The 22,644-nt window shown below is 33.6% G+C and overlaps 1 protein-coding gene across 1 annotated transcript; it reads left to right on the top strand.

Moving 5' to 3' along the window:
* Positions 1–3,645: 3,645 nt before the first annotated feature.
* On the top strand, positions 3,646–8,902 carry LOC131432754 (golgin subfamily A member 1). The gene is made up of 8 exons (XM_058599253.1): positions 3,646–4,789; positions 4,851–5,273; positions 5,328–5,426; positions 7,092–7,255; positions 7,314–7,463; positions 7,526–7,646; positions 7,711–8,076; positions 8,144–8,902. Exons 1-8 carry the CDS (start codon positions 4,253–4,255, stop codon positions 8,303–8,305), a joined length of 2,022 nt encoding a protein of 673 aa, XP_058455236.1. The 5' UTR covers positions 3,646–4,252; the 3' UTR covers positions 8,306–8,902.
* Positions 8,903–22,644: the final 13,742 nt, after the last annotated feature.

The following is a 22,644-nucleotide window of genomic DNA, read 5'->3' as shown; positions in this document are numbered from 1 at the left end:
TATGTGGGCGCCTTTTTCAATTCTCCTACCATGAGTCTGCGCCCTGGAATCATTTCCAAGGCGCGCTTCCAAATTATCTATACAAGATGTTATTTATTAGGATTGGAAATAAATAATGATTTGCGCCCTCAGAAGGATATTTTACTTTAATCGAGATTACGTTCATCCTGCGCCCTGAGAGAAATTATGTGGGCGCCTTTTTCAATTCTCCTACCGTGAGTCTGCGCCCTGGAATTATTTCCAAAGTGCCCTTCCAAATTATCCATACAAGATGTTATTTAGTTAGATTGGAAATAAATAATGATGCGCCCCCTTAGAAGGATATTTTACTTTAATCAAGATTACTTTCATCCTGCGCCCTGAGAGCAATTATGTGGGCGCCTTTTTCAATTCTCCTACCGTGATACTGCGTCCTTGAATCATTTCCAAAGCGCCCTTCCAAATTATCCATACAAGATGTTATTTAGTTAGATTGAAAATAAATAATGCTGCGCCCTCTTAGAAAGATATTTTAATATAATCAAGATTACTTTCATCCTGCGCCCTGGAACAATTTATGTGGGCGCCTTTTTCAATTCTCCTACCATGAGTCTGCGCCCTGGAATCATTTCCAAAAGCCCTTCCAAATTATCCATACAAGATGTTATTTATTTAGATTGAAAATAAATAATGATTTGCGCTCTCAAAAGGATATTTTACTTTAATCAAGATTACTTTCATCCTGCGCCCTGAGAGATATTATGTGGGCGCCTTTTTCAATTCTCCTACCATGAGTCTGCGCCCTGGAATCATTTCCAAGGCGCCCTTCCAAAATATCTATACAAGATGTTATTTATTTAGATTGGAAATAAATAATAATTTGCGCCCTCAGAAGGATATTTTACTTTAATCAAGATTACTTTCATCCTGCGCCCTGAGAGCAATTATGTGGGCGCCTTTTTCAATTCTCCTACCATGAGTCTGCGCCCTGGAATCATTTCCAAGGCGCTCTTCCAAATTATCTATACAAGATGTTATTTATTTAGATTGGAAATAAATAATGATGCGCCCCCTTAGAAGGATATTTTACTTTCATCCTGCGCCCTGAGAGCAATTATGTGGGCGCCTTTTTCAATTCTCCTACCGTGAGACTGCGTCCTTGAATCATTTCCAAAGCGCCCTTCCAAATTATTCATACAAGATGTTATTTAGTTAGATTGAAAATAAATAATGCTGCGCCCTCTTAGAAAGATATTTTAATATAATCAAAATTACTTTCATCCTGCGCCCTGGAACAATTTATGTGGGCGCCTTTTTCAATTCTCCTACCATGAGTCTGCGCCCTGGAATCATTTCCAAGGCGCCCATCCAAATTATCTATACAAGATGTTATTTATTTAGATTGGGAATAAATAATGATTTACGCCCTCAGAAGGATATTTTACTTTAATCAAGATTACTTTCATCCTGCGCCCTGAGAGCAATTATGTGGGCGCCTTTTTCAATTCTCCTACCATGAGTCTGCGCCCTGGAATCATTTCCAAGGCGCTCTTCCAAATTATCTATACAAGATGTTATTTATTTAGATTGGAAATAAATAATGATTTGCGCGCTCAGAAGGATATTTTACTTTAATCAAGATTACTTTCATCCTGCGCCCTGAGAGCAATTATGTGGGCGCCTTTTTCAATTCTCCTACCATGAGTCTGCGCCCTGGAATCATTTCCAAGGCGCTCTTCCAAATTATCTATACAAGATGTTATTTATTTAGATTGGAAATAAATAATGATGCGCCGCCTTAGAAGGATATTTACTTTAATCAAGATTACTTTCATCCTGCGCCCTGAGAAATTATGTGGGCACCTTTTTCAAATCTCCTACCGTGAGTCTGCGCCCTGGAATTATTTCCAAAGCGCCCTTCCAAATTATCGATACAAGATGTTATTTAGTTAGATTGAATAAATAATGATGCGCCCCCTTAGAAAGATATTTTAATATAATCAAGATTACTTTCATCCTGCGTCCTGGAACAATTTATGTGGGCGCCTTTTTCAATTCTCCTACCATGAGTCTGCGCCCTGGAATCATTTCCAAGGCGCTCTTCCAAATTATCCATACAAGATGTTATTTATTTAGATTGAAAATAAATAATGATTTGCGCCCTCAGAAGGATATTTCATTATAATCAAGATTACTTTCACGCGGCACCTTTTTCAATTGAATTATTTTTTTTTGCACCCTTCATGTTAATTGAATCAGTCATTATCAAAATTTAAAAAAAAAAAATTTTTCGGTTGCAGTTTCAAGAGCTGGTTAGTCACTGACTAACTGTGACTAACCGCAACTACAGCACTGGCTCTTGACACCCTGGATCAAGCTGCGTTTGTGGCGAAGATTATCAACGGCGAAATCGACTATTCAAAGATCCTGTCTCCCATCGACTTCCGGGTTTCACAACGAACTCTACGATCACGCTTGCTTTGATGAAGATTCCATCGGATATCGTTTGGAACCAACGAACCTATTACAGCGTGTGTTCGAGCTTTCTCCCTAGTAGAGAATTTATTTGGTTTTGGTGAATCATCGCATAAGTTTGTTCAAAAAGTGTCTCAATCCTCGATTTTATAACTCGACCTTAGATACATTAAGACTTTTATTTATTATGTATATATTCTTAGTTGTGTTTTAATTTTAACATAACAAAATTTCATTTTTAATGCAAAAAAATACGAAAAAACGCCAGTTTACGCACTGGTTTATAAAATATTAGGGATACAATGGATCGTATGAATGAAAACTAGTAAAGTCTGATGTTCGTGAAGGTACTAAACGTCAAAAACAAAGTCCACGGAGTAAAATGCAGTTTGACATGAAAAAAAAACATATTCGAACATGTGGTAACCGCTTCTTTCGAATTTGAGCATAAATTGTATACCGTATCAATACATAGCCGGACAAGTTTTCATGAGAAGGCACAATGCAATAAACCTACCTACTGTTGCAAAAAATATCCTTTTTTTAATTTTTATACTTCACTATATCACGATTAGCAACCTCGAGAGCTATCTATTGAAAAGATGTAGTAAATACTACAGTTTGTCTTCTTCTTCTTCACTTCTGGGAGGAGTCACCTCACTTGAGATGACACCGATTGATGGAACAGCAACTCAGGCTATATTGCCAGTTAATTTCCGTTTATAGTCCAATGGGCTTTCTTTTAACTGACTACAAGTGAAAAGCACGTTGCGTGACAACGTGGAGTTGCCAAAGTACGAATGAAAATTGTTTCTTTCTCGCGAAATAGTCATTTTTTCTCCGCATTACAACACGATACAACGTGTTCACTCGTTGATGGTTTTACCGGGAGTGACTACAGTTTGTAGCATGCTCGAAAGTTGTTGTGCAGTAAAGTCTCTTCTTTTGACAGAAACGTGTTCCACATTTACATATACCAGCGAAATTCAAGCTTGCTAGGTTTTATTCATACGGCCCAATATCACAATCAGCATACCAAGAATAGATTCTCAAACTCGCATATTTGTTGATCCCAAAGTTTGGTGATTGATTTTAAAGTAGACTCTCATTCACAAACCAGTGGGCATTGTCTTAACTGGGATTCATCGGTTCATCGGTTGAAATATTTCACCACATGAATTCACTCTACACGTCAAATCTTTTGTGTCATCGCACCGAAGGCGACGAGTTTCGTAAAATCAACTTTTTGTTGAGCAGTGAAAAAATTTTTTCTCGACTGAATCGCCTAGTCAAATTTTTTTTTATTGTAGTCGATTGAAAGGAGTTCGTTTGTTTTCCCTACATATTTATTTTCATCGTTCCTTGATACGCTAGTCATTCTTTGATCTCGAGTTACCGCCGCGCAGTGTGATAAATCCTATTTTTCAGTGTTGTTCAAATGCACAACTTGTGTATGCTCGTATAAACTTGTATTACCTGTTTCCGTTAAGCCAAAAACACGAACCTCGAAAGAACACAACTAACTTCTTATCGCAATTTCGAATTTACAATGGTTCTATTGTTTTGAGTAACAGCGTATTTCGTTCTGTCTGATAAAAAAATATGGCATGCCGTTTTTTGAGGGAGCGCCAGTGTTTGCACCTGTTAATAGACAGGCTTTAGATTGAAACAATACAAACTTTTCAGTAACCAAAGGCATCGTAGTGTTGAGTATGTTTTGCAATCATCATCGATCGATTGAACGCGGCGGTAGCAATTTTACGCTGTGTTGAGCTTTCCATTATTGATTTGAGCGACAATGTTCGCTTCGTTGAAAAATAAAATTAAAGAGGAAACCGGAAGCGATGTTACATCACTACCATCAAGAAACTCCCAGTCCGGTGCAGCCGGTTCAACCCAGCGTTATCAACGGAATAGGTTAGGATCCTTTACCAGCATGGCATCGATGGAGGAGTTGAGCTTGTTCGAACAGAAGGAAGCCGAACTGAGCGCAACGAGGGCTCAACTGCAAGATTTGGCTTGTCAGTTCAATGATCTTCGGGAACAGACACGAACGCTGGAAGAAGAAAAGACGCGCCTGGAAGATGCCAACAGGCTGCTAGAGGAATCGTTGAAGGTGGCCCAGGTGCAAAAAGATTTGCTCTGCGAGGAACAGGATAAGATACAGAACCTCCAACAGCAGGACATTTCCAAGCTGAAAAGTATGCTTCTGTTCAGGGAACAGGAAGCAGTAGATCGAATATCGCACCAGAAAGCGGCTGAGCAGCAGGTCGAACATCTAAAGCACAAGCTTAGTCGACTCCGGGAAATCGAACCAATGGTGGAGGATTTGCAGGTAATGTTTTGGAGGAAACAAAATGTTTAGGGAAATTTATTTTGTGTATTTTGTTTTGCAGGATGAACTCGAAAATCTGCGGCATTCGTCATCGATTGAAAAGAGCAACCTACTGTCACAACTGGCCACAGTTAAGGAGGAAAATCGTCATCTTAAAAGTCGCATCCAGGTATTAGAAGAAAGTCGCGCTTCGTTGACTACCGGAGATAAGGACGAAACGGTAAAATCGTTACTACAGGAACGTAGGATGCTTGAGCAACGTCTGGAGGAGGCCCACCTGCATCTATCAGATATCAAAAGTAGCTGGAGCAACCAGAATTTGACCCTCGAAACACAGGTGAACCGGCTGTCCCGTCAGGTGGCAGAGGAAACCACTGAAAAGCACAAAGCTCTCAAACTAAAAGACGATCTCATAGAAAAGGCAAAGCATCTGGAGTTTGAGCTAGAGAAAACTCGCGATGAAGTTATCCAGCGGGACAATAAGGTATCGTAACTGATAGCCGGCCTAGTAGATCAATAATTTTGTCGGACATTTCAGATCAAACTGATGAATGAGGAGATTGAAGAACTGAACTCGGCCCTTCGGGATGCTCGCGAACAGCACGAGGAGGAAGTGACATTCATGAACAGTAAACTCGTAAGTAAACCCAAGTGATAAACCGAAACCAAATTATTTGCTACACATAACACAAACGCAGTTGAGCACAGAAACAGGCAAATATCGCACGTTAAAAAGGCCACTAACATGTACAGGTTGCCTTGCAAGTAAAATAGCCAATCAGGTTCAAGCCTAATTTACCCTTATCAGTAGAATGGTGTGTTCTGGTTCGCAGCACATATCGACTGTGCTTATCAAATGCAGTGGCTTTTCTGTGTTGGGTATTATAGTTATATCGTCTATGAGTCAGACGAAAATGAAGTTGGTTATTTTATATATTTAAAAAAAATGTTCCTTCTAAGACAGCATTTGTTAGTTACTAACATTAGTATTTTGTTTGAAAACTGTTTTCGTTAGGCTAGAATACAGACTTAAAGTACAACACAAATAAAAAAAAAAGTTTTATGTTTTATAAGTTTGTTTCATTTTTCCCCTTCTTCGCTGCACGGTTTAATTTGCAACTTCTTACTTTCGCTTTTTAAATTGATTTTCTTTTCGCAACAGAAAATCAAAACAAACCACTTGTTCTTATTTTGTTTCCGATTGCCTTGTGGATGAATTGTTGTGTGTTGTCTGTTTGAAATATTTCGTTTGTCATGTAACATTTCACTGCCGGATGAACCGACTGAATGAAGAAGCTTTGAGGAGTACAGTGAAGGGCAAAATAATTGATTCGTTTGAAGGGATTTTATATTTTTTTTCGTAATAAACGATGTAATTTTTTCAAATCAAGGTCACTGTTGTGGTTCTTTAGATGAAGAAAAATTAACAAATGGCTCCATAGTTCGCTTGGTTTCGCACAACCATGGAAAGTTTGTTTGGGATCTGTTGCTCTGTTCTCTAAATTAACGCGAAACAAAGTACGTACACGTTTTTTCCTCTATCGTAAGCTTTGTACGAGAAGATAATTATTTTAGATTTAGTCTGAACTGAAGAAGGTGTAATTTTGTTGATCTCGAGAATATTGTAAGCACTCTTAAAATCAAATGACTGGAAGAGAGTAAAATAGAGAACTAAAAAAACAACATTCACATGCAAACTCTGAAAAAGAACAATCGTATTATTATTATTAATATTATTACTATTGTTAGAGCAAATTCAGCAGCTGCAAGATTCATATGGGTGGTCTATAATATAACTGAAACTGAAACAAACGTATCCCCAGTAAGCTGTTTTGGTTTTTTTTTTATTCGAACAGTTCTACTGTCAAATGTAAAACTGGTATACGCTGCCGTTCTTTTTTTTATATTTGAAACCCAGATAAAACGCTGCTGGGGCTGCCAGTTTATTTTATTATAATTTCTAGATTTAAATTTTTAAACTGACATAAATTATTCATCTAGAACTAGAACACTCCTGAACATGCCCTTATGCTTTATTCTCGGTTGTAACTGGTATATTTATTATTTAATGTGTTTAATATATTTTTTTCTAAATGTATTTTTTTGAAACTATTTTTCTAAATGTTTTCATAGTCTCTTCGTTCATTTTCAAGAAATTTTGCGGTAAGCTTGATTATTTTGCCAATTTTTGATGGCTAAAATCATTACTACAGGAACGTAGGGGATAAGAAGACACACCACGAGCACATTTTCAAGGGTTTTTCAAACCAATTTCTGTACCATATTTTTTATTCTCTTCCAGGAACAGTTACAAGTGGATCTGAACGGTATTAAGACCAATCTCACTGAAACTGAAAAGCGGCTTCTGGATTCTCTGGAAGGGTCCGACAGATCTATCAGTAGTCACAAGCAAAAAGTTGTTCAACTGGAGGAAACAGTTCGTGAGCTGAACAATCAGTTATCTTTGTAAGCTACATTTTTGTTTGATTGTAATCAATCTTACTGTTTATCATCCGGTTTGTAGAGAAAAGCAAGAAAAGTTATCGATTCTCATGAAGAATGCAGAAATCTCTCAAACTGAGGAAATGCTGAAACAGGAACTTCACCAGGAACGAGTCATGGTGCAGGAGGTTCACGATCGCATGACTATATTGCAAAGGGAATTAGACAAAAAGTATTGTGCATTGAACATCAAAATTTAACTAATGATATTGACGAGTTATTTCGGAATTGCAGATTAAACACCGTAAACGAACTGCGTGAGCAGATTGATGAACTGATGAGCACAAATCTCGAGCAGAATGCTAAATTGGCTTCCTTAGATAGCTTACATGCAGAAGTAGTAGATAAAAATAAAGTTAGTTAATTATTTCATTATTTTTTGGAATTTAAGATTCTTTCAACTACCATTTTTTCATCAGATTATCAAAATTCTCAACCAAAGGTTGGTTGACATGAAGAAAACGCTCCAGGAGGAGATCAACAGCAATAATAATAATAATGGTAGCAGTGGTGCCATCTCTCACATTAGCGGGCATTATGAAAACCATTCCGAAAGGACGATGGATCAAAACAGCCCAAAAGAAAAGCAAGATTTCACGATTCATGGTGGAAAACACCCGAACGGTAACATCAGTCACAGTCGCAGTAACAGTTGCGGCAGTAGTCCCCATGCCAACGGAACTCAGAAAATCGCACCAGGCACTACAAAGGGAACGGTCGTGATGGATGAAGTAAATTTCCGATATTTGAAACATGTGATAATAAAATTTCTTACCAGTCGAGAGGTATTTTTGGGTTTGCCTTCAGGTAGATTTCGGTTGATTACTGATCAGTACTCTTTTTATTAAAAAGGTTGAAGCACGGCACCTGATCAAAGCCGTCTCCACGTTGCTGCAGCTGACGTACGAAGAGGAAAAGCTGCTGCAGGACACGATCACCTGGAAAAAGAGCTGGTTCGGCAGCCGACCCGGTCATCAATCGCAGATCTCCTTATCAACGATACCACCAAGCTAAGACGAATCATTCCGCGTTTTTTTTTAAAGTTGTTGTTGTTGTTTTCAGGCTTGCTTGACAAACCACAGACTTTTTGCGATAGTCATTAGCAAATTAGAAAAATTGAAAAAAAATGCATTTGTTGCAGCGACTATAGCACATCAAACAAAAAATAGAAACCAATCAAAAAAGTACTTGAAATCTCATAATCACGACAAATTATATACAAAAACTGAACTCTCTATTTTAATGTTCATTTTTAGATTCACCATATATTAAAAAAATAAGTAATTAGCTGGTTTCCGTTTAGTGCTTCAGTCAATACTATTCGAAACAGCACATTCCAAATGTAGATCGAGTAGGAGAAGGATTTTACTAGCAAATGATATGTTTTCGCCATTCCATGTTGTGTGATATTGTTTAGAAACATTTAATTTTCAGTTTCAGTTAACGCTTATTATTGTGATGGTTTGACTATTGATGAAGATATATTTTGTTCCTGTTGAAGTTGTGAGTTTAAGTTGAAACGAACTTCACTTTCTTGTTCTTGTTTCATATAATATTAATACGAAATATTCCAATTTAGCAGGCAGCACTTTGATGAAATAAATTAATAGTATTATTTGCCAAATTTGCCATACAGTACGACATTTTTATTGATTACGAAAATTTCCCAAAGAAGCGAATTTATGCTTATTGCATTTTCCCGGAACTGATGCCAATAGTATTTTCTTCCGATTTTTGTCCGGTATTTCTACATATCACCACATATAACAAATATACAGGCTCACATATGAACCCTGTGTAAAATTTGCTCAATCAGCGTGGCGAACACTTGCAGATGTCACCACGATCGACAAAATGTTCCACCACGATTTGGCTGCCGCTTTCGCACGAGCCACAGTTTTTTGGTGCGACATTCACATTACCCTAAATTTTTGTTTTGCTATTGGTTTAAATGACAAGTTTATTTTTGTTTTATTTTGATCGAATTCTCATGTGATTTATGCGACAAGGAGATAAAGTTGTCTTTACCACTTGGGGAAATCGTGTGATAAGTGTTGAAACTGTTGTAGTTTGAATATTTCTATAACAGGCGGGAGGATTTTGTTATCGTTCTGAAACGTAGTGGAACGTTTTGAAAGATCGCGGCAAACAGTCGAGTAGGTGGCAATACTGTTTCCAACGTATAGCAAATTTTGAAATTTACACAGGATTTTGAAAAATTTTGTTCGAGCCGGTATATCTGTTATCTGTGATATCACTCGAATTAAAGGGTGAACACAAATTTTTACTACACAGTTAATTTCCTGTCAAATGTCATGTATTTATAGAATAAAAACTAAATTTGCATGGCAATTTCACTCACGTATTAGGTATTCGGTTCAGCTGGCAGCACTCTTAATTCCACAGAAGCTAACTCTCGGTTGATCGGGATTTTATTAGGGCGTATAAGCAAGTGACATTTTCTTTCTAATCACTCTCTCTTTCGATTATTGTGATGTGATAAAAAAGATTTTCTTTGATCTCTGTTTGAAAGTCGAAAGTTTCGGCTATCATTTTATGCAAAGAGTTGAGTGATAAACGTGGAAACCGCTTGGTAATTAATAGAAGAGAAAGTAAACAAAGAGAAACTGTCACTTGCTTATACGCCCTAATGAAAAATCAATCGAGAACTGTCAGCGGTGTCATGACAACAGACAGCTGAAAACATAATGTCATATTTCACTTTGCAAACAGTTCACGTGTTTAAAGGAAAATAGTCTAAAATGTTATAATAATATTTGAAATTTCACAATTATTTCGTATGGGTTTTAGCCACAAGAATATCGTATGAGAATCATAAGAACGCCTTATGAAGTCACGAAATTGGAATTGCCTTATGAAATTCATACGAAATTTTTAGGAATATTGTGCGAAATTTCTATGTCAAACATAACTTATCTCATGTACTGTGGAATTCATAAGTTGTTCGTATGAAAACTATAATAGTGATAGATGAGATGTATACATTGCAGAGGTATATATTTCATATTAATCTTATGAAATGGTGACTTTGATGATTTTTGATGCATCATACGATTTGCCTTATGATTTTCACTACTCAATTTGCCTGAGTGTACTACAAACCAAACAATTAATCCACTTCGCACAATGAATAACACTCTGAGCGACGCATTTACATTTACCGATTCAAATTTTCGAGAGGGCACAAAACAACGAGAACGATTACCATAATAAAGGGTGATTTTTTGCTGTCATATTTTTGCCAACACTGTTTTTGACAGATCACGCGTTAATCGTGTCTCGTGTCATTGTCAGATTTGTTCAGTTTGATAATTTAGCCATGAATCGTCGTTTGGTCTATAATTTAATCATGAATGGACGCTGGGAAAGTTGAAGGAAGATTCACTTTTTTATCGAAAAATTGTGTTCAGCGAAGACCAGCCGGATGCATTGCAAGAGCTATCAATGCATCCCAAAACAGTCACTGTTTGGTGTGGATTATGGGCCGGTGGCATTATTCGTGAAATACTGGCCGATGTGTTGGAGATAGTGTGCCAAAATTGGTCCTTACGCATGAGCTATCTTTGAGCGGAGCTGCGGACAACATTTGTATGAGATCATCTTCAAACTTTAAATTATATTGATCGTTCTATCGATTCCAAAAAAGATTTTGTCAATTTTTTCAATTTTTTGTGTTTATTTTTGAAAATCAATTCCTATAGCTCTTGAATAATCATCTTTTATTTCCGGGACACACTAACAACCCTACTCTTGTATGTTACAGAGTGCAAGACCGGAGGGAAACAATTGAAAGTAACAATTATTTCTGAACTGTTCTGATCGGTGGTTAGATTTGTACTTATGAAAAAATTTTCTTCTCTAACCGCTTCGGTTGTAGCTGTTACTGTTGACGACAGTTGGGGTCGTAGTAACCTAGCAGCTACTGCATTAACTAAATCGACAAAACCGCAATTTTCACGACTTTTCATAAACATGTCACGGATGAGATGGAATACACTACAATCTGCTGCAATGTGGGTATTTTTGGAACCGATTTGATGATTAAATGCCAGAAAAATATGTTTAAGGTCGTTTCTAAATCCACTATGGCGGCTTCCTTTTTTATACATATTCCTTGGAAATCTTTACAAACAATGGGTATTTTTGGAACGGGTTTGATGAATGTGTCTTAAAACTATAATTCAGGTTGTTTCAAAATCCTAGATGACGGTTAATCACTCAAAAAAATCCACACGTTAACCTTATGTGAAAAAACACGTAGATTCCAAAAATGGCTTTGTCATCGGAGTTTACATGATCTTCTTAACAACCAGCGGATCATGATTGAACATGAAATGAACCATATGTCAGAATTATTGCTCATATATTCTATGTGTCACGCACTTATTTGAATTCATTTTGTCATGTTCATTTTGTGCTCGCAATATGGGGTCAGTTGAAAAACCTAGAGCAAACAACATAGGCCAAATCCCTTTTGATCCTTCTAAGGTATTTATCACAGTGATTTTAGGGTAAATAAAATACGAAACTGGAACACAAAAACTACTCCAAAAATACGAAACTGACACAGTTCAATTTTGTTTTTTTCTACAGCGGAGTTCAATAGGCAAAACCTCTAGATTGTGTTCCAGCACATCAATCACATCTTGAACTACTAGTTCCAGCTGAATGCATTCCTTAAAGGGAACAATGTTTGCTTCAGTTTAGCTGCTTCGGAGAAAGGATTTAGAACAAGGCATTCTGTATTTTTGATATTTTTCACCAGTGATTCAACAGAAACGAATTAAAAAAAATTTCAGAATATCTGCGTGGGAACAAAATTTATCGCAATGTTATGTCCAACAGACTATGTAATCTATTAGTTTTTAGTACCAATATATATTATTAAGATTCAATTTAGAACATTAAAATAATGTGACTATTAAGTAAAATTCTGGTAAAAAGTAAGTTCAGATAAAATAAATTTTACAGCACAATTTAAATGAACTTTGTATAAATTTCACAAAAGTATTCTATAGAATCTACGAAAAAAGTTACGTAGATATTACGTGATACAAATGTGGACTAAGAGTTCATGAGTTCATTCTGTGCTATCTATACTTCACATGAGTATTAGGTTTTGCACGAACATGACATAACCTTACAATAATGAACAGAATGAACTTTTTTTGACAGTCGACGTGTACTTGTTTACAGTTTAAAAGTTCATCAGAAGTTCATCGTTCGAATGTAAAAATTGCTCACACTCAACAGATGCATACATATATCGCTCCTTGATGCTGGAAACACATGCAGGGCAATCTTTTTAGTTATTTTCACTGTGAAATACGTTTTTAACAGGCACTTTTTCGTCATTTTTTTCAATTTTAACTTGCAGTTGCAAAACAAAACAAGTACACGGCAACTGTCAAAGATGAACTTCATTCATTCATCAGTTCATTTGTGTCGTCATCGTGCAAAACCTAATTACAAGAAAAGTATTATTCTTTGAAAACTTTTGCATATTTTCGAAACACATTTGACAAATACGCAAATGGTTTTAATGGAGCAGTTCGTTTCAAAAACACCGATATTTTTATTGATTTCAAACAATGTAGACCAGTGGTTCCCAAACTTTTTTGGTCGTATGGCAATTTTAAATATGCTATTCGTTCTACTGCCCACCAAGTGGAAAACATTATTAAAATTCTGCGACAATCAACATTTTTGCAGTTAACTTGAGATTTAAATATAAAATAGATATAAATGATACAAAAAATAATTTGCTTCCTGATCCCAACGCGGTAGAAATTAATTATTTATTCAAGACCCTATCGTTCAAACATTGGGTGAGCAAAAGAACAACAGAATCTCACATATCATTGCTCAACCGGAGAAATAAAGTGAGATCGACTACTAGAGGAATGAAGTTTTTGAGTGCGAAATTGGATCACAGGAGATCAACTAAATTTTGAACTTAACCGACCGTGCACAGTTGTATGTATGTATGTATGTATGTATGTGTGAAGCCACCATCAGTTCAAGGCATTACCAGTGGATGCAGGTAGACTTACAGTAGATCCGAATTTGATTATCAGATAACTTTCATATTACTGCTGTTAAGAAGGCCAAAATGGACTTTGAGGACCCGGCGCCTTCCAGCAATAACATCCGGCCATATAATAAAAGAATTCGCTGTACCAGCTTAAACCTGCCTGATGGTTTGTTTGTTAGAAGGGTGCGTCTTACTCATTTCAGACCTTCTGGGGAAAACACACAGCTTTCCCCTGTGAATCGGGTTGACATTTCACTCCTTCATCCAGTCATTCACTTGTAAGATACCCTGATGCACTCCCATCCCTCTTCCCTTACAATGTACTTGAGCATAGTATTATATAATGTAACATAATACACTTTAATATAATTTCCGGCAGTATAATACAATAAAACACAATATAGTATAAAACGGTGCAAAATCGTATGGTACAGTGTATTATAGTCTACTATAATATTTTATGATGAATATAATAGTATCATAATGTTATGTGACATAATATAGTAAAATATACCATAATATATTATAATATAGTTTGGTCACTATACGACACTGAATATAATAAAATATTATTATGCATAAAATATAAAAATGTAATACATCACAATGCAATATAATACACTTATAATTGTGTATTAAAAAATGCATTACAATACTATATAAAACAATACCAAACATTGTACCATAATATAGTATAATATAGTACAATGTAATATAATATAATACCACTAAATATGACGTAATATAATATGATACAATTTAATAATATATGTGTAAAGTGAAATGTTTAGTATGGAAATGAAAATGTAGCTGATAATGATAAAGATTATAATAATGGTAACAATAGTAATAATAATAATAATAGTAATAAAAATAATAATAATAATAATAATAGTAATAATAATAATAATAATAATAATAATAATAATAATAATAATAATAATAATAATAATAATAATAATAATAATAATAATAATAATACTAATAATAATAATAATAATAATAATAATAATAATAATAATAATAATAATAATAATAATAATAATAATAATAATAATAATAATAATAATAATAATAATAATAATAATACTAATAATAATAATAATAATAATAATAATAATAATAATACTTATATACTACAAAATAATATAATATAACATAATATAGTAAAATATATTTTAATTTAATATAATATAATACAATGTCATACAATATAATATATTATAAATCAATATATAAAATAACAGTTACTGTAGAGTGTCAGTTATGCTCTTCTATCTTCGCAGTACTGCAGGAAGTAGAATATTTCTCTTCTAATAAGAATAATAATATCCACATCTATAAAAATAATATATGTTATTATTATTGATGACAAATTAATAATACTAACAATAAATATAATAATGAACAACATAATATAGTACAATGAATTATATAATAAATAATAGAATGAATAAAACACAACAGGAACCAGTGAGGACCAAGCTCACCTTGTGATGACCTTGATCTTTAGTTAAAATTTACATTAAAAATGATAACTTATAAGGAAAACAAATTTATATTTTGCGCAGAGGTACGTAGTACTACTCATAATAAACCCTATAATATAATATAATATAATATAATATAATATAATATAATATAACATAATACAACATAATGCAATACAATATAACATAATAAAATAGAATACAATATAATATAATATATTATAATATAATACCATATAATATGATATAATGCAATGCAGTATAATACCATACAACATAGTATATAATAACATAAAATAGTGTAAGCCGATAATATGTGAAATTATATGCTATGATACAATATAACAGTTAATGTCGCAGTGTAAGTTACGCTCTTCTAATAATAATAATAATAATAATAATAATAATAATAATAATAACAATAATAATAATAATAATAATAATAATAATACATGATGTAATAAACAACAGAATTATATGTTGTAATATACTATGATAAACACTGCACTTTAGGATGGGCTTCAACCTACAAGCCATTTCGCACCCTCTCATTCTGCTACTAACGCAGAAGGCGATAGCACCCAGTCGACGCCGTTCTATTGATCAAATGTCATCATAGACGCTCGGGGAGGCATGAGATAGGGACTTGTGAGGACTTAGTTATCTCACCATTTGACGACCTTTAACCGACCGTGCACAGTTAGATCAAATACCAAGTTCTTTTCTAGCCGGAAGTCTTCTGAGTTGTGTATCATAACATCCACAGTAGTTCAGTTGACAGAGCGATTTCCTCTCATTGGAGAAGGTTACAGACGGATTTATAACTGTCTCTGAAAACTTATGACGCCAGTTTTTGGATTTCATTATCCGTCATAATTTCAGATCGTCTTTTTGTTGGGTAATGGAGAAAAGTTCTGCATTAGGTGTGTTTTCTTATGGCGTATGTGGACAACACCAGGCGCGGCAACTATGGGGGGGCAAGGCACTTTTTGCCTCCCCAAAAGATTTATTGAAGTGACCATGCCCCCCCAATATTTTGACAACTGGAATAAATATTGTAAAATTTGCTAGAGATATCTTATGATATAACATTTTTTCTGTTATCCCCGTAGTTGGTCATCGTAATCCTTCATATTTCTTAACTAAATTATTAAAATTTTATAACTGATCTACACTAAGGTCTCTTTTTACACGGGGGTTACGTACCGTGTTAAAACAATCCGTGTAAAATAAAACCGTGTTGATTGCGGAAACCGTGCAAAAAACCGCGTGGAAAATTTGACGAAATAATTCCAAAACCCGTAGATTTAATTATTTGTTTGTTTTGTTTTTGATAAAATGTAACTGTTTTTTCACAATAAAAACGGAAATCTATAAAACCAGCCTGAGGTTACGATAAGGGTCTAGTCATACTTGATAAAACACATTGGATGACAAATTGAAATTAGAACACTCAGGAAACATGTTGTACGATAAGCAAATTAATCTAAATGGCTAATGCTTTCTGTTTAATTAATTCGGTTTTCGAAAGAACGATAATACGTACAATTTAGAACGTTCGACTAAAGAAGTGCTGATAATACCACCCATAATCACTTTCACTGCAAATATAGCTTGAGAATAAGTTCTTTTCAATTCCGAATCTTAATAGTCATGTTCAAAATACTGTACTGCTCGATATGATGAAGAGTTGAAGAGATTAGCAAATTCGACTAGTTCTTCAACGCTACGAAATTCTCGATGATATCAATGACGATGCTGACATCATACACCACAACTGAATGGAAGAGACGTTGTGTAATTTACGACAGGGATTGAAGATTTGAAGGTTGATTAATCATTTTATGGAACGACAGTCAATGATCTCGTGAATATCTCAAAAATTTTTTTCAAAAATCAAATGACAGTGCTTCTTAAACTCTCATCAGAAACCGTGTTAATGGCGAAAACCGCGTAAATAAAAACCGTGTTAATTCCGGAATCCGTGTAAAAAAGCCGTGTATAAAAAACCGTGCGAAAAGAAACCGTGTAAAAAGTGACCTTAGTGTACTACAATGTGAAATGTGCTATACCTTACCACTTTCGAATATTGATTATTGCTGGAATAGTAGGGAAAAAGTTCGTGATTTTTACTTGGTTGCGTTTTATTTGCTCTAACCTCTCCGTTTCCTTTATAAAATGCTTTATATATTGCAAAGTTCAATGATCTGTAGTAATAATTTTTTGTGCCTTCCCAATATTTCATGGAACTTACCGCCCCTGGACAACACTATGATTTTTTTTCAAAAGCTCGCTCAAAAGTAACTTTTCGAGTCATTTCTAGTTCAAGTTTTACTTCTTGTGTGAGAGACAAAAATGAAAACATTTGAAATCAAACAGTTTATTTGAGGTCACACTCAGTGTTGATGATTGCCGAAAATTTGACAGAAGCTGCTATATTGCTATCTATATTGTATACAACATTTTCAATCCGGTAGAAGACGCTATAAGAACTCGAGTCTCTCAATACATGAACCGCGAGAGAATTTTTCTACATTTCTTCGCTCCACTTCATACTCTGAGTATTTCACGGCCCATGAAAAAATATACAGTCTGATAATGATCGTTGCTGTGTGGAATTTGCCAAGAGAGAATCGCAAGTTGACAATTATCGCAGAAAATCGAATCGATGGTTCATCTTGATGTTTCTCATACTAGGTTGCAATATTTCAAAACCCTTGTGTGGAGCATTCACATACATTTTCATAGACAATTTTTTCAATTTTTTGTGTTTATTTTTGAAAATCAATTCCTATAGCTCTTGAATAATCATCTTTTATTTCCGGGACACACTAACAACCCTACTCTTGTATGTTACAGAGTGCAAGACCGGAGGGAAACAATTGAAAGTAACAATTATTTCTGAACTGTTCTGATCGGTGGTTAGATTTGTACTTATGAAAAAATTTTCTTCTCTAACCGCTTCGGTTGTAGCTGTTACTGTTGACGACAGTTGGGGTCGTAGTAACCTAGCAGCTACTGCATTAACTAAATCGACAAAACCGCAATTTTCACGACTTTTCATAAACATGTCACGGATGAGATGGAATACACTACAATCTGCTGCAATGTGGGTATTTTTGGAACCGATTTGATGATTAAATGCCAGAAAAATATGTTTAAGGTCGTTTCTAAATCCACTATGGCGGCTTCCTTTTTTATACATATTCCTTGGAAATCTTTACAAACAATGGGTATTTTTGGAACGGGTTTGATGAATGTGTCTTAAAACTATAATTCAGGTTGTTTCAAAATCCTAGATGACGGTTAATCACTCAAAAAAATCCACACGTTAACCTTATGTGAAAAAACACGTAGATTCCAAAAATGGCTTTGTCATCGGAGTTTACATGATCTTCTTAACAACCAGCGGATCATGATTGAACATGAAATGAACCATATGTCAGAATTATTGCTCATATATTCTATGTGTCACGCACTTATTTGAATTCATTTTGTCATGTTCATTTTGTGCTCGCAATATGGGGTCAGTTGAAAAACCTAGAGCAAACAACATAGGCCAAATCCCTTTTGATCCTTCTAAGGTATTTATCACAGTGATTTTAGGGTAAATAAAATACGAAACTGGAACACAAAAACTACTCCAAAAATACGAAACTGACACAGTTCAATTTTGTTTTTTTCTACAGCGGAGTTCAATAGGCAAAACCTCTAGATTGTGTTCCAGCACATCAATCACATCTTGAACTACTAGTTCCAGCTGAATGCATTCCTTAAAGGGAACAATGTTTGCTTCAGTTTAGCTGCTTCGGAGAAAGGATTTAGAACAAGGCATTCTGTATTTTTGATATTTTTCACCAGTGATTCAACAGAAACGAATTAAAAAAAATTTCAGAATATCTGCGTGGGAACAAAATTTATCGCAATGTTATGTCCAACAGACTATGTAATCTATTAGTTTTTAGTACCAATATATATTATTAAGATTCAATTTAGAACATTAAAATAATGTGACTATTAAGTAAAATTCTGGTAAAAAGTAAGTTCAGATAAAATAAATTTTACAGCACAATTTAAATGAACTTTGTATAAATTTCACAAAAGTATTCTATAGAATCTACGAAAAAAGTTACGTAGATATTACGTGATACAAATGTGGACTAAGAGTTCATGAGTTCATTCTGTGCTATCTATACTTCACATGAGTATTAGGTTTTGCACGAACATGACATAACCTTACAATAATGAACAGAATGAACTTTTTTTGACAGTCGACGTGTACTTGTTTACAGTTTAAAAGTTCATCAGAAGTTCATCGTTCGAATGTAAAAATTGCTCACACTCAACAGATGCATACATATATCGCTCCTTGATGCTGGAAACACATGCAGGGCAATCTTTTTAGTTATTTTCACTGTGAAATACGTTTTTAACAGGCACTTTTTCGTCATTTTTTTCAATTTTAACTTGCAGTTGCAAAACAAAACAAGTACACGGCAACTGTCAAAGATGAACTTCATTCATTCATCAGTTCATTTGTGTCGTCATCGTGCAAAACCTAATTACAAGAAAAGTATTATTCTTTGAAAACTTTTGCATATTTTCGAAACACATTTGACAAATACGCAAATGGTTTTAATGGAGCAGTTCGTTTCAAAAACACCGATATTTTTATTGATTTCAAACAATGTAGACCAGTGGTTCCCAAACTTTTTTGGTCGTATGGCAATTTTAAATATGCTATTCGTTCTACTGCCCACCAAGTGGAAAACATTATTAAAATTCTGCGACAATCAACATTTTTGCAGTTAACTTGAGATTTAAATATAAAATAGATATAAATGATACAAAAAATAATTTGCTTCCTGATCCCAACGCGGTAGAAATTAATTATTTATTCAAGACCCTATCGTTCAAACATTGGGTGAGCAAAAGAACAACAGAATCTCACATATCATTGCTCAACCGGAGAAATAAAGTGAGATCGACTACTAGAGGAATGAAGTTTTTGAGTGCGAAATTGGATCACAGGAGATCAACTAAATTTTGAACTTAACCGACCGTGCACAGTTGTATGTATGTATGTATGTATGTATGTGTGAAGCCACCATCAGTTCAAGGCATTACCAGTGGATGCAGGTAGACTTACAGTAGATCCGAATTTGATTATCAGATAACTTTCATATTACTGCTGTTAAGAAGGCCAAAATGGACTTTGAGGACCCGGCGCCTTCCAGCAATAACATCCGGCCATATAATAAAAGAATTCGCTGTACCAGCTTAAACCTGCCTGATGGTTTGTTTGTTAGAAGGGTGCGTCTTACTCATTTCAGACCTTCTGGGGAAAACACACAGCTTTCCCCTGTGAATCGGGTTGACATTTCACTCCTTCATCCAGTCATTCACTTGTAAGATACCCTGATGCACTCCCATCCCTCTTCCCTTACAATGTACTTGAGCATAGTATTATATAATGTAACATAATACACTTTAATATAATTTCCGGCAGTATAATACAATAAAACACAATATAGTATAAAACGGTGCAAAATCGTATGGTACAGTGTATTATAGTCTACTATAATATTTTATGATGAATATAATAGTATCATAATGTTATGTGACATAATATAGTAAAATATACCATAATATATTATAATATAGTTTGGTCACTATACGACACTGAATATAATAAAATATTATTATGCATAAAATATAAAAATGTAATACATCACAATGCAATATAATACACTTATAATTGTGTATTAAAAAATGCATTACAATACTATATAAAACAATACCAAACATTGTACCATAATATAGTATAATATAGTACAATGTAATATAATATAATACCACTAAATATGACGTAATATAATATGATACAATTTAATAATATATGTGTAAAGTGAAATGTTTAGTATGGAAATGAAAATGTAGCTGATAATGATAAAGATTATAATAATGGTAACAATAGTAATAATAATAATAATAGTAATAAAAATAATAATAATAATAATAATAGTAATAATAATAATAATAATAATAATAATAATAATAATAATAATAATAATAATAATAATAATAATAATAATAATAATAATAATACTAATAATAATAATAATAATAATAATAATAATAATAATAATAATAATAATAATAATAATAATAATAATAATAATAATAATAATAATAATAATAATAATAATAATAATAATAATAATAATACTAATAATAATAATAATAATAATAATAATAATAATAATACTTATATACTACAAAATAATATAATATAACATAATATAGTAAAATATATTTTAATTTAATATAATATAATACAATGTCATACAATATAATATATTATAAATCAATATATAAAATAACAGTTACTGTAGAGTGTCAGTTATGCTCTTCTATCTTCGCAGTACTGCAGGAAGTAGAATATTTCTCTTCTAATAAGAATAATAATATCCACATCTATAAAAATAATATATGTTATTATTATTGATGACAAATTAATAATACTAACAATAAATATAATAATGAACAACATAATATAGTACAATGAATTATATAATAAATAATAGAATGAATAAAACACAACAGGAACCAGTGAGGACCAAGCTCACCTTGTGATGACCTTGATCTTTAGTTAAAATTTACATTAAAAATGATAACTTATAAGGAAAACAAATTTATATTTTGCGCAGAGGTACGTAGTACTACTCATAATAAACCCTATAATATAATATAATATAATATAATATAATATAATATAATATAACATAATACAACATAATGCAATACAATATAACATAATAAAATAGAATACAATATAATATAATATATTATAATATAATACCATATAATATGATATAATGCAATGCAGTATAATACCATACAACATAGTATATAATAACATAAAATAGTGTAAGCCGATAATATGTGAAATTATATGCTATGATACAATATAACAGTTAATGTCGCAGTGTAAGTTACGCTCTTCTAATAATAATAATAATAATAATAATAATAATAATAATAACAATAATAATAATAATAATAATAATAATACATGATGTAATAAACAACAGAATTATATGTTGTAATATACTATGATAAACACTGCACTTTAGGATGGGCTTCAACCTACAAGCCATTTCGCACCCTCTCATTCTGCTACTAACGCAGAAGGCGATAGCACCCAGTCGACGCCGTTCTATTGATCAAATGTCATCATAGACGCTCGGGGAGGCATGAGATAGGGACTTGTGAGGACTTAGTTATCTCACCATTTGACGACCTTTAACCGACCGTGCACAGTTAGATCAAATACCAAGTTCTTTTCTAGCCGGAAGTCTTCTGAGTTGTGTATCATAACATCCACAGTAGTTCAGTTGACAGAGCGATTTCCTCTCATTGGAGAAGGTTACAGACGGATTTATAACTGTCTCTGAAAACTTATGACGCCAGTTTTTGGATTTCATTATCCGTCATAATTTCAGATCGTCTTTTTGTTGGGTAATGGAGAAAAGTTCTGCATTAGGTGTGTTTTCTTATGGCGTATGTGGACAACACCAGGCGCGGCAACTATGGGGGGGCAAGGCACTTTTTGCCTCCCCAAAAGATTTATTGAAGTGACCATGCCCCCCCAATATTTTGACAACTGGAATAAATATTGTAAAATTTGCTAGAGATATCTTATGATATAACATTTTTTCTGTTATCCCCGTAGTTGGTCATCGTAATCCTTCATATTTCTTAACTAAATTATTAAAATTTTATAACTGATCTACACTAAGGTCTCT

The sequence above is a fragment of the Malaya genurostris genome, chromosome 2 (genome assembly GCF_030247185.1).
Source record: "Malaya genurostris strain Urasoe2022 chromosome 2, Malgen_1.1, whole genome shotgun sequence".
Lineage (NCBI taxonomy): Eukaryota > Metazoa > Arthropoda > Insecta > Diptera > Culicidae > Malaya > Malaya genurostris.
This window is presented reverse-complemented; position numbering and strand designations above follow the sequence as displayed.

What these genes read in the sequence shown, in the direction of transcription:
- LOC131432754 (XM_058599253.1), top strand. Translation starts at nt 4,253, where the DNA reads ATGTTCGCTTCGTTGAAAAATAAAATTAAAGAGGAAACCGGAAGCGAT. An exon ending in CTGAACAATCAGTTATCTTT is followed by an intron (nt 7,256 to 7,313) that starts GTAAGCTACATT and finishes TCCGGTTTGTAG; the next exon opens with AGAAAAGCAAGAAAAGTTAT. An exon ending in AAGTAGTAGATAAAAATAAA is followed by an intron (nt 7,647 to 7,710) that starts GTTAGTTAATTA and finishes TTTTTTCATCAG; the next exon opens with ATTATCAAAATTCTCAACCA.